At 46.8% G+C, this 12246-nt stretch overlaps 1 protein-coding gene across 1 annotated transcript; it reads left to right on the top strand.

Moving 5' to 3' along the window:
• Positions 1-4477: 4477 nt before the first annotated feature.
• On the top strand, positions 4478-11840 carry kctd14 (potassium channel tetramerization domain containing 14). The gene is made up of 2 exons (XM_055665852.1): positions 4478-5465; positions 8252-11840. Exons 1-2 carry the CDS (start codon positions 5433-5435, stop codon positions 8924-8926), a joined length of 708 nt encoding a protein of 235 aa, XP_055521827.1. The 5' UTR covers positions 4478-5432; the 3' UTR covers positions 8927-11840.
• The last annotated feature ends 406 nt before the right edge of the window (positions 11841-12246 follow it).

Below are 12246 nucleotides of genomic sequence, written 5' to 3'. Positions count from 1 at the left end.
TCTCTCTCTACTACTCCTCTCTCCTCCCCCCCCCCCCCCCCCCCCCCCCTCCACCTACGCCACCCTAACCCCTTACTTTATCAGCTAAAGCTATTCCTGAGAGGTGTTCTCTCCCCCCCAAGAAAGTCTTTGGAGTGTGGGAGCAAACCGGAGCGCGGAAACAGGCCCTTCGGCCCACCGAGTCCATGCCGACCAGCGATCTCCCCGTACACTAGCTCCATCCTACACACTAGGGACAATGTACAAAAGCCATTTATCCGACAAGCCTGTGCGTCTTTCGAGTGTGGGAGGAAACCGGAGCACCCGGGTTCGATCCCGACTACGGGCGCTGTCTGTACGGAGTTTGTACGTTCTCCCTGTGACCTGCGTGGGTTTTCTCCGAGATCTCCAGTTTCCTCCCACACTCCAAAGACGTGCAGGTTTGCAAGTTAATTGGCTTGGTGTAAATGTAAGATTGTCCCCAGTGTGTGTAGGATAGTGTTAGTGTGCGGGGATCGCTGGTCGGCACGGACCCGGTGGGCCGAAGGGCCTGTTTCCGCTCCGTATCTCTGAACTAAACTAAACTAATTTGAGGAAGGACATCCTTGTGATTGAGGCAGTGCAGTGTAGGTTCACGAGATTGATCCCTGGGATGGCGGGACTGTCATATGAGGAAAGATTGAAAAGACTAGGCTTGTATTCACTGGAGTTTAGAAGGATGAGGGGGCATCTTATAGAAACATATAATATTATAAAAGGACTAGATACAGGAAAAATGTTCCCAATGTTGGGCGAGTCCAGAACCAGGGGCCACAGTCTTAGAATAAAGGGGAGGTCATTAAAGACTGAGGTGAGAAAAAACTTTTTCACCCAGAGAGTTGTGAATTTGCGGAATTCCCTGTCACAGAGGGCAGTGGAGGCCAAGTCACTGGATGGATTTATGAGAGAGTTAGATAGAGCTCTCGGGGCTGGTGGAATCAAGGGATATGGGGAGAAGGCAGGCATGGGTTATTGATTGGGGACGATCAGCCATGATCACAATGAATGGCGGTGCTGGCTCGAAGGGCCGTATGGCCTCCTCCTGCACCTATTTTATATGTTTCTATGTTTCTATGTAAATGTGGATGTTTTAAATATTATGTTCATTCGAGCTGTTTGAATGGAATGTTGAGCATTGAGGCAGCATTCCGGAAATACCTACGGGACACGTCATATTCATGGGAAGGACCCAACCTACAAATACTTTAACAGCGGCTGAATAGCTTGTTGTGCATACAATATTATCTTCACCATTACTGGCCAACACCCATTAGAAAATGTAGGCCAGCACACAAACCAACCTCCCTTCCATCGACTCCATCTACACCTCACGCTGCCTCGGCAAGGCCAGCAGCATCATCAAGGACCAGTCTCACCCCCCGGCCACTCCCTCTTCTCCCCTCTCCCATCGGGCAAGAGGTACAGAAGTGTGAAAACGCACGCACACCTCCAGATTCAGAGGCAGTTTCTTCCCGGCTGTTATCAGGCTTATATTCAATCTTATATTGAAACATATAAGATTATTAAGGGTTTGGACACGCTAGAGGCAGGAAACATGTTCCCGATGTTGGGGGAGTCCAGAACCAGGGCCCACAGTTTAAGAATAAGGGGTAAGCCATTTTGAACAGAGATGAGGAAACACTTTTTCTCACAGAGAGTTGTCAGTCTGTGGAATTCTCTGCCTCAGAGGGCGGTGGAGGCCGGTTCTCTGGATACTTTCAAGAGAGAGCTAGATAGGGCTCTTAAAGATAGCAGAGTCAGGGGATATGGGGAGAAGGCAGGAACGGGGTACTGATTGGGGATGATCAGCCATGATCACATTGAATGGCGGTGCTGGCTCGAAGGGCAGAATGGCCTACTCCTGCACCTACTGACTATTGTCTAATTAGAGAGCAGTCCTGATCTCCCAACTACCTCATTGGAGACCCTTGGACTATCTTTAATCGCACTTTACTGGACTTTATCTTGCACTAAACATTATTCCCTTTATCTTGTATTTGTGTACTGTAGACGGCTCGATTGTAGCCCTGACCCTAGATTAGTGCGGGTGTCAGGGGTTACGGGGAGAAGGCAGGAGAATGGGGTTGAGAGGGAGATAGATCAGCCATGATTGAATGGCAGCATAGACCTGATGGGCCGAATGGCCTAATTCTGCCCCGATCACTTATGGACGTGACTTCACTGGACTTTACCTTGCATGAAACATTATTCCCTTTATCGTGTATCTGTACACTGTGGACGGCCTGATTATGTGTAGTCTTTCTGCCGACTGGATGGCAGGCAACAAAAAAGCTTTTCACTGTTCCTCCGTACGAATAAATAAATAAACTGATGATGCGTGTAGTGGATGGGAATGTGGAGTGAGTGAGGATTTGTACAACTCTTCCTGTCACCCTCTGTGAAGTGATTGCCCCTTAAGTTTATATTATAGAGCGATACAGTGTGGAAACAGGCCCTTCGGCCCAACTTGCCCATGCCGACCAAAACATGTCCCAATCTACATTGGTGTGGGAAGGAACTGCAGATGCTGGTTTAAACCAAAGATAGACACAAAAAGCTGGAGTAACTCAGCGGGACAGGCAGCATCTCTGGAGTAAAGGAATCCAGACCCTTGTTCAGACCCATCTACACTGGTCCCACCTGCCTGCGTTTGGCCCATATCCCTCTAAACCTGTCCTATCCATGTACCCGTCTAAATGTCTCTTAAATGTTGCGATAGTCCGTGCCTCAACTACCTCCTCCGGAAGCTCGTTCCATACACCCACCACCCATTGTGTAAACAATGTTATAGACAATAGGTGCAGGAGCAGGCCATTCGGCCCTTCGAGCCAGCACCACCATTCACTGTGATCATGGCTGATCATCCACAATCAGTACCCCGTTCCTGCCTTCTCCCCATATCCCCTGACTCCGCTATCTTTAACTCTATCCAACTCTCTCTTGAAAGTATCCAGAGAACCGGCCTCCACTGCCTTCTGAGGCAGAGAATTCCACAGACTCACAACCCTCTGTGCGAAAAAATATTTCCTCATCTCCATTCTAAATGGCTTACCACTTATTCTTAAACTGTGGCCCCTGGTTCTGGACTCCCCCAACATGTTTCCTGCCTCTAGCGTGTCCAAACCCTTAATAATCTTATGTTTCAATAAAATATCCTCTCAACCTTCTAAATTCCAGAGTGTACAAGCCCAGCCGCTCCATTCTATCAACATATGTCAGTCCCGCCATCCCAGGAATTAACCTTGTAAACCTACGCTGCACTCCCTCAATAGCAAGAATGTCCTTCCTCATATTTGGATGCCAAAACTGCACACAGGTTCCTCAGGTTTCTGATTAAATCTTACCTTAAATCTTTGTCCTTTGCTTTCTGATTCCCCTATTCTGTGTAAAAGACTGCACATTTCCCCGATCTATTCCTCTCATGATTTTATACACCTCTATAAGATCACCCCTCATCCTTCTGCGCTCCAAGGAATAGAGACCCAGTCTACTCAACCTCTCCCTGTAGCTCACACCATCTAGTCCTGGCAACATCCTCGTAAATATCCAGCTTGACATCTTTCCGTTAACAGGGTGACTAAAACTGAACACAATACTGTAAACAAGGTCTCACCAATGTCTTGTTCAACTGTAACTTGACCTCCCAACCTCTTTGGTCACCTTAAACATTTGTCCTAGTTTTCTTGAGCAGTTTATTGCAGTTGTACAGGGTCTTGGTGAGACCACACCTGGAGTATTGCGTACAGTTTTGGTCTCCGAATCTGAGGAAAGACATTCTTGCCATAGAGGGAGTACAGAGAGGGTTCACCAGATTGATTCCTGGGATGTCAGGACTTTCATATGAAGAAAGACTGGATAGACTCGGCATGTACTCGCTAGAATTTAAAAGATTGAGGGGGGATCTTACAGAAACTTACAAAATTCTTAAGGGGTTGGACAGGCTAGATGCAGGAAGATTGTGCCCGATGTTGGGGAAGTCCAGGACAAGGGGTCACAGTTTAAAGATAAAGGGGAAATCCTTTAGGACCGAGATGAGAAAAACATTTTTCACACAGAGAGTGGTGAATCTCTGGAACTCTCTGCCACAGAAAGTAGTTGAGGCCAGTTCATTGGTTATATTTAAGAGGGTTAGATGTGGCCCTTGTGGCTAAAGGGATCAGGGGGCATGGAGAGAAGGCAGGTACAGGATACTGAGTTGGATGATCAGCCATGATCACATTGAATGGCGGTGCAGGCTCGAAGGGCCGAATGGCCTACTCCTACACCTAATTTCTATGTTTCTATGTCACGTGTACCAAGGTACAGCGAAAAGCATTTGTTGCATGCTATCCAGTCAGCGGAAAGACAATACATGATTACAATCGAGCCATTTACATTGTACAGATACAGGATAAAGGGAATATTTTAGTATAGGAAGGAACTACAGATGCTAGTTTTAATCGAAGATGATCTGACTTCATCAGGGTCTCGACCCGAAACACCACTCATTCCTTCTCTCCATAGATGCTGCCCGTCCCGCTGAGTTACTCCAGCTTTTTGTGTCTATTGTAGTTGAGTTTCGTTTATTGTCACGTGTACCGAGGTACAGTGAAAAGCCTTTGTTGCGCGCTAACCACTCAGGGGAAAGACAATACATGATTACAATCGAGCCGTCCACAGTGTACAGATACATGGTAAAGGGAATAACACGAATAACATTCAGTACAAGTCCGATCAAAGATCTCTAATGAGGTAGATAGTAGTTGACAGCTCTGTAGTTGTTGGTAGGACTGGTAGTCAATCAATCAATCGGATTTATTCATCATATGCCCAATAAAGTGCAGTGAAATGTAAACTAAACTAAAACATTGTAGTCTAGTCTGGTCTGGTGAAAAGTTTTTGTTGTGTTCAAACTAATCAGTGCAAAGACAATACGTGATCACAATCAAGCTGTCCACATCCATTTTTCTCCGGGAGCTCCGGTTTCCTCCCACGCTCCAAAGACTTGTAGGTTTGCAGGTTAATTGGCTTCTGTGAATTGTCCCTGGTGTATAGGATAGTGCTAGTTCCAAAGGAAAAATACATGCCCTGTAGATTTCCATTAAAGTCTCCCCCCATTCTTTTCATTTAGTTGAGTTGAGATTATTGCCACGTGTACCGAGGTACAATGAAAAGCTGCCAACCAGTGAGCGGAAAGACTATACCTGATTGTATGTATTCGGGATGTTATAGGCCCGAGGCCTATTACATCCTGAAGCCGCGGTCTCCGGTGGGAAAGTGCCGATTAGGGACTTCCAAGTGTGTTTGTCCATCCCGACGTCGGAGTTTGGATCATCCCAACGAGAGGGCCTGTACATCGGGCCATCCGTAGCAGCGACTACGGAGGGTTCATGGCCTTGACCACGGGTGAACAAAGGAGGAGGACTGGCTGAACTATGTTGCTTTCCACCACAGTAAAGAATGCTGTGGTAAATGTTTGTGTTAAATCTTATTGTGTATTGTGTGTTCTTTTTAAGTGTATCGCTGCTGGCAAATTCATTTCACTGCACCTCCGGGTGCATGTGATGAATACAATTGACTTTGACTTTGATTACAATCGAGCCACTTACAGTGCAGAGCCACATATAACCATATAACCATATAACAAGCACGGAAAACAGGCCATCTCGGCCCTTCAAGTCCATGCTGAACACTTATTTTTAACACTTATTTTCCCCCCGTCTGAAGAAGGGTTTCGGCCCGAAACGTTGCCTATTTCCTTCGCTCCATAGATGCTGCTGCACCCGCTGAGTTTCTCCAGCTTTTCTGTGTAACCTTCGATTCTCCAGCATCTGCAGTTCCCTCTTAAACACTTATTTTCCCCATCTGCCTGCACTCACACCATAACCCTCCATTCCTTTCCCGTCCATATACCTATCCAATTTATTTTTAAATGATAAAATCGAACCTGCCTCCACCACTTCCACTGGAAGCTCATTCCACACAGCTACCACTCTCTGAGTAAAGAAGTTCCCCCTCATGTTACCCTTAATTCTCAAATCATGTCCTCTTGTTTGAATCTTCCCTACTCTCTATGGGAAAAGCTTATCCACGTCAACTCTATCCCTCTCATCATTTTAAAGACCTCTATCAAGTCCCCCCTTAACCTTCTGCGCTCCAAAGAATAAAGACCTAACTTGTTCAACCTTTCTCTGTAACTTAGTTGCTGAAACCCAGGCAACATTCTAGTAAATCTCCTCTGTACTCTCTCTATTTTGTTGACATCTTTCCTATAATTGGGTGACCAAAATTGTACACCATACTCCAGAATTGGCCTCACCAATGCCTTGTACAATTTTAACATTACATCCCAACTTCTATACTCAATGCTCTGATTTATAAAGGCCAGCACACCAAAAGCTTTCTTTACCACCCTATCTACATGAGATTCCACCTTCAGGAAACTATGCACAGTTATTCCTAGATCCCTCTGTTCAACTGCATTCCTCAATTTGCTACCATTTACCATGTACGTCCTATTTTGATTTGTCCTGGCAAGATGTAGCACCTCATACTTATCAGCATTAAACTCCATCTGCCATCTTTCAGCCCACTCTTCCAAATGCCCTAATGATAATATTATTATTATGATAAGGGAATAATGTTTAGTGCAAGGCAAAGCCAGTAAAGTCGCACCAAAGATGGTCTGAGGGTCACCAATGAGGTAGATACTTGTTCAGGACCGCTCTCTGGTTGTAGTAGGATAGTTCAGTTGGCTGATCACAGTGGGAAGAAACTGTCCCTGAATCTGGAGGTGTGCGTTTTCACACTTCTGTACCATTTGCCCGATGGGAGAGGATTTCTCTATCCAAGGCAAAAGACTGTATCCCTATCTATTCCCCTTGTATCTGAAGAAGGGTCCCAACCTGAAACGTCACCTATCCTAAGTTCTCCAGACCCGCAGTTACTCCAGTAAATTGTAGGAGCAGCACCTCATATTTCGCTTGGGTAGTTTACACCTCAGCGGTATGACATTAGCTTTTCTAATGACATTAGCTTTTCTACCTTGCTTTCCTTCTCTCTCCATCCCCTTTACCTTCCCAGTTCCCCCACCAGTCTTACTGTCTCCGACTATAGACAATAGACCATAGACAATAGGTGCAGGAGTAGGCCATTCGACCCTTCGAGCCAGCACCGATGATCAGCCATGATCAATGTGTTCATGGCTGATCATCCCCAATCAGTACCCAGTTCCTCTTCTCCCCATATCTCCTGACTCCACTATCTTTAAGAGCCCTATCTAGCTCTCTCTTGAAAGCATCCAGAGAACCGGCCTCCACCGTCCTCTGAGGCAGAGAATTCCACAGAGAATTCCACTCTCTGTGAGAAAAAATGTTTCCTCATCTCCGTGCTAAATGGCTTACCCCTTATGCTTAAACTGTGGCTCCTGGTTCTGGGCTCCCCCAATATCGGGAACATGTTTCCTGCCTCTAGCATGTCCAAACCCTTAACAATCTTATATATTTCAATGAGATGCCCTCTCATCCTTCTAAACTCATTCTATCTCTTGTCCCGCTCCCTCCCCTGACATCAGTCTGAGGAGGGGTCTCGACCCAAAACGTCGCCCATTCCTTATCTCCGGAGATGCTGCCTGTCCCGCTAAGTTACTCCAGCATTTTGTGTCTACCTTAGATTTTAACCAGCATCTGCAGTTCTTTCTTACACGCTCTTGCGTTCAAGATTCAAGATTCCAAAGAGATTATTATCATGTGTCCCTGATAGGACAATTAAATTCTTGCTTTGCTTCAGCACAACAGAACATAGTAGGCATGACTACAGAACAGATCAGCGTGTCCATATATAACCATATAGCCATATAACAATTACAGCATGGAAACAGGCCATCTCGACCCTTCTAGTCCGTGCCGAACACATATTCTCCCCTAGTCCCATATACCTGCGCTCAGACCATAACCTTCCATTCCCTTCCCGTCCATATAACTATCCAATTTATTTTTAAATGATAAAAACGAACCTGCCTCCACCACATTCACTGGAAGCTCATTCCACACAGCCACCCCTCTCTGAGTAAAGAAGTTCCCCCTCATGTTACCCCTAAACTTCAGTCCCTTAATTCTCAAGTCATGTCCCCTTGTTTGAATCTTCCCTACTCTCAGTGTGAAAAGCTTATCCACGTCAACTCGTACCATTGTATAAATATATACACACATGAATAAATAAACTGATAAAGTGTTCGATTGTGTGTTTGCATTAGGTGTCGTCAGTGGTCAGCCTGAACATTGGCGGTCAACTCTTCTGGACTACAGTCGGCACCTTGAGGAGGTTTCCAGGGTCCAAGTTGGCCGAGATGGTGAATGGACAGTCGAGGGAGAAGATGGACGGGGAGGGGAGATACTTTGTGGACCGTGATGGGACCTACTTCCATCACGTGTTGGAGTACCACCGCGGCAGAGAACCCCCGCCTCACTTGGCCGAAGAGGTCTACCAGGAGGCCCGGTACTACGACGTCGAGCCGCTGGTGAAGCTGCTGGAAGACTCGCCCAAGTTCTTCGGCGAGGTGGTCGGGCAGCGGCAGTTCCTGGCCAGGGTGCCCGACTACCAGGAGAACATCGAGGTGATGGTGCGGGTGGCCCGGGCCGAGGCGGTGGCCTCTCGCCAGTCCACCGTCACCGTGTGCGTGGTCAGGAACGAGGAGGACGTGGCCAGGTGCCGCGAGGCCGTCAGCGGGCTGGACACGGGCGGGCGGGAGTCGGTGGTGAGTTTCGGGCCGTGGAAGGCCTCTCCCTCCGTCTCCGACCTCCTGCACTGCATCAAAGTGGACATCGAGAAGAAGGGATACCGCACCGCCTGCCAACCTCTGGAGACGGTGAAAGGATTCCTCACCCGGCCCTGCGAGTTCCTCTACAAGTTCACCTTCACCTGGTGGTAGGATGGGACCTCCTCCTGTCCATGTCCAGCTTATCCCATCATCTCCAAGATGTCCCATGTCCAGCTTATCCCATCATCTCCAAGATGTCCATGTCCAGCTTATGCCAACATCTCCAAGATGTCCCATGTCCAGCTTGTTCCACCATCTCCAAGATGTCCATGTCCAGCTTGTTCCAACATCTCCAAGATGTCCATGTCCAGCTTGTTCCAACATCTCCAAGATGTCCATGTCCAGCTTGTTCCACCATCTCCAAGATGTCCATGTCTAGCTTGCCCCAACATCTCCAAGATGTCCATGTCTAGCTTGTCCCAACATCTCCAAGATGTCCATGTCTAGCTTGTCCCAACATCTCCAAGATGTCCATGTCCAGCTTGTTCCAACATCTCCAAGATGTCCATGTCTAGCTTGTCCCAACATCTCCAAGATATCCATGTCCAGCTTATCCCAACATCTCCACCTGTCCACCTTCGACCTGGCCATCTCCAGCTTATGCAGAGCAAGAAGACCTAAGTATGCCGTAGGACCGCCAAGCTCACACGGTGTTAAACCTGCAGGAGGATACAGTGCAGAAGGAGGCCATCGTATCCATGCAAGCTCTTTGACGGACTTCTCCAATGAGCGCCAATCACCTGCTCTTTCTCCACAGCCGTGGAAAGTTCCTCCGTTTCTGTGAGCGTTCCCCGTTCCTCTCTTCCAACAGAAGCCTGATCGCAATGCCGAGCGCAGATAAAGTCTCATGTCCAGAACCTTGTTCAAGCACGTTCCTAAATTCTCCATCTCCCGTTTCCTGCCTTCTCCTCAGTGGTTCCGTCTATTTGTGCTTCGGCAACAAATAACTTCCTCTCCGCATTGGAATATCAATGGAGTCGCTTGCTTTGAAAAGACATTGTTAACCTTGAAGAGGAACTTCCAGAAGGATACACAGAAGGTGAAGGTCCACAAATAACCATCACACAGACCACACTCCCCACCATTGACTCCATCGACATTTCACGCTGCCTCGAGAAAACAGCCGACATCATCAAGGACTTGTCCCTGTCCTACCCTGGTCATTCCCATCTTCTCCCCGCTCCCGTTCGGCAGAAGGTACAGAAGCTTGAAAGCGCGCACCACCAGACCCAGGAATCAATTCTTCCCCTCTGACATCAGGCTTCTGAACGGTCCTTCCATAAGCTAGGGTACTGTCCGATTCACCTCTAGCCCATTGTGGACATTGGACTTTGTCTCTGGAACTGATGCGCTACAATGCTGAGAACTATATTCTGCACTCTGTATCTTCCCCTGCTCCAACTATTGGACTCAAGTTTGACTTGAATGTATTTATGTGTATCTATATTTAAGAGGGAGTTAGATGTGGCCCTTGTGGCTAAAGGGATCGGGGGTATGGAGAGAAGGCAGGTACAGGATACTGAGTTGGATGATCAGCCATGATCATATTGAATGGCGGTGCTGGCTCAAAGGGCCGAATGGCCTACTCCTGCACCTATTTTCTATGTTTCTATGTAGCGTTATCTGATCTGGTTAGATAAGGTGCAAAACAAAGGTTTTCACTGTACCTCGGTAGACATAACAATAATACATCTAAACCTAAAAGCCCTGTCCCACAGTACGAGTTCATTCCAAGAGCTCTCCCGAGTTTAAAAACAATATCAAACTCGTGGTAAGCACGTAGCATGAACGTAGCGGGTACGTCGGAGCTCGGGGACATCTCTTAGCGGCTCGTAACGCTAACGGCAGGTACTCAGGAAACGCGGTAAGCTCGTGAAGACTCGTGAAGATTTTTCAACATGTTGAAAAATGTCCACGAGAGCCCCGAGTACCGACGAGTGGCCATTACCGTAAAGCTCCAAGTTCGAATCAGGGCAAACTCGGGAGAAATCTTGGAATGAACTTGTACAGTGGGACAGGGCTTTAAGACTCTCTCATTCGGTTAACTCCCTCCTCAAGACCACTCTACAGCTGCGCCCCTGAACTGTTTCCTCGTCTCCGTTCTAAATGGCTTACCCCTTATTCTTAAATATTCTTAAACCCCTGGTTCTGGACACTCCAACATGTGGAACATGTTTCCTGCCTCTAGCGTGTCCAAACCCTTAATAATCTTATATGTTTCAATAAGATAACCTCTCATCCTTCTAAACTCCAGAGTGTACAAGCCCAGCTGCTCCATTCTCTCAGGATATGACAGTCCCGCCATCCCGGGAATTAACCTGGTGAACGTATGCTGCACTCCCTCAATATCAAGAATGTCCTTCCTCAAATTAGGGGACCAAAACTGCACACAATACTCCAGGTGTGGTCTCACCAGGGGCCTGTACAACTGCAGAAGGACCTCCTTGCTCCTAAACGCAAACAGCAAGAAAACACCATCACTTCCCCACCTACAGCAAACAACTCCCTCCTTACCCTCACAGCTCCCTTATCTGTTCCACTCCCTGTTCAGCTCCAATTTGGAAACCTCTTGAGCGATCAAACTTTGATCACAGGCGAACAAACACATTAACTTTCAACAAAGGTTTCATTCAGGCTGGTTTAAGGCTAACTGGTATGTTCTCTCGTTCCATGTGTATATTCTGTGGGTGTTTAGTTTAGTTTAGTTCAGTTTAGAGAAAGAGCGCAAAAAAAAAACAGGCACTTCGGTCTACCGAGTCAAGTCTAGAGTCAAGAGTGTTTTATTGTCATGTGTCCCAGATAGGAAAATGAAATTCTTGCTTGCTGCAGATTGAAAAGACTAAGCTTGTATTCACTGGAGTTTAGAAGGATGAGGGGATATCTTATAGAAACATATAAAATTATAAAAGGACTGGACAAGCTAGATGCAGGAAAAATGTTCCCAATGTTGGGCGAGTCCAGAACCAGGGGCCACCGACTTAGAATAAAAGGGGAGGCCATTTAAGACTGAGGTGAGAAAAAACTTTTTCACCCAGAGAGTTGTGAATTTGTGGAATTCCCTGCCACGGAGGGCAGTGGAGGCCAAGTCACTGGATGGATTTAAGAGAGAGTTAGATAGAGCTCTAGGGGCTAGTGGAGTCAAGGGATATGGGGAGAAGGCAGGCACGGGTTATTGATTAGGGAGGATCAGCCATGATCACAATGAATGGCAGTGTTGGCTCGAAGGGGCCGAATGGCCTCCTCCTGCACCTATTTTCTATGTTTCTATGTAGCATAATATGTAAACATAGTACAAAACAGAAGATAAAAGTTCAGTGTGTCTGTAGACCATATACCATATATATATATATATATATATACACAATAAATAAACAGATATAATGCAAAAATAATAATAGGCTGTTATTGTTCAGAGTTTATTTGTTGTTGTG

Source organism: Leucoraja erinacea, unplaced genomic scaffold (genome assembly GCF_028641065.1).
Source record: "Leucoraja erinacea ecotype New England unplaced genomic scaffold, Leri_hhj_1 Leri_155S, whole genome shotgun sequence".
Taxonomy (NCBI): Eukaryota; Metazoa; Chordata; class Chondrichthyes; order Rajiformes; family Rajidae; genus Leucoraja; species Leucoraja erinaceus.
The sequence above is the reverse complement of the archived record's forward strand: the minus strand, read 5'-3'. Positions and strand labels throughout refer to the sequence as shown.

Bases quoted from the DNA above. Each gene is read 5' to 3' on its own strand.
- kctd14 (XM_055665852.1), top strand. From the start codon at position 5,433: ATGTTGCTTTCCACCACAGTAAAGAATGCTGTG. The intron at 5,466-8,251 runs GTAAATGTTTGT...TGTTTGCATTAG, and splicing joins CCACAGTAAAGAATGCTGTG to GTGTCGTCAGTGGTCAGCCT.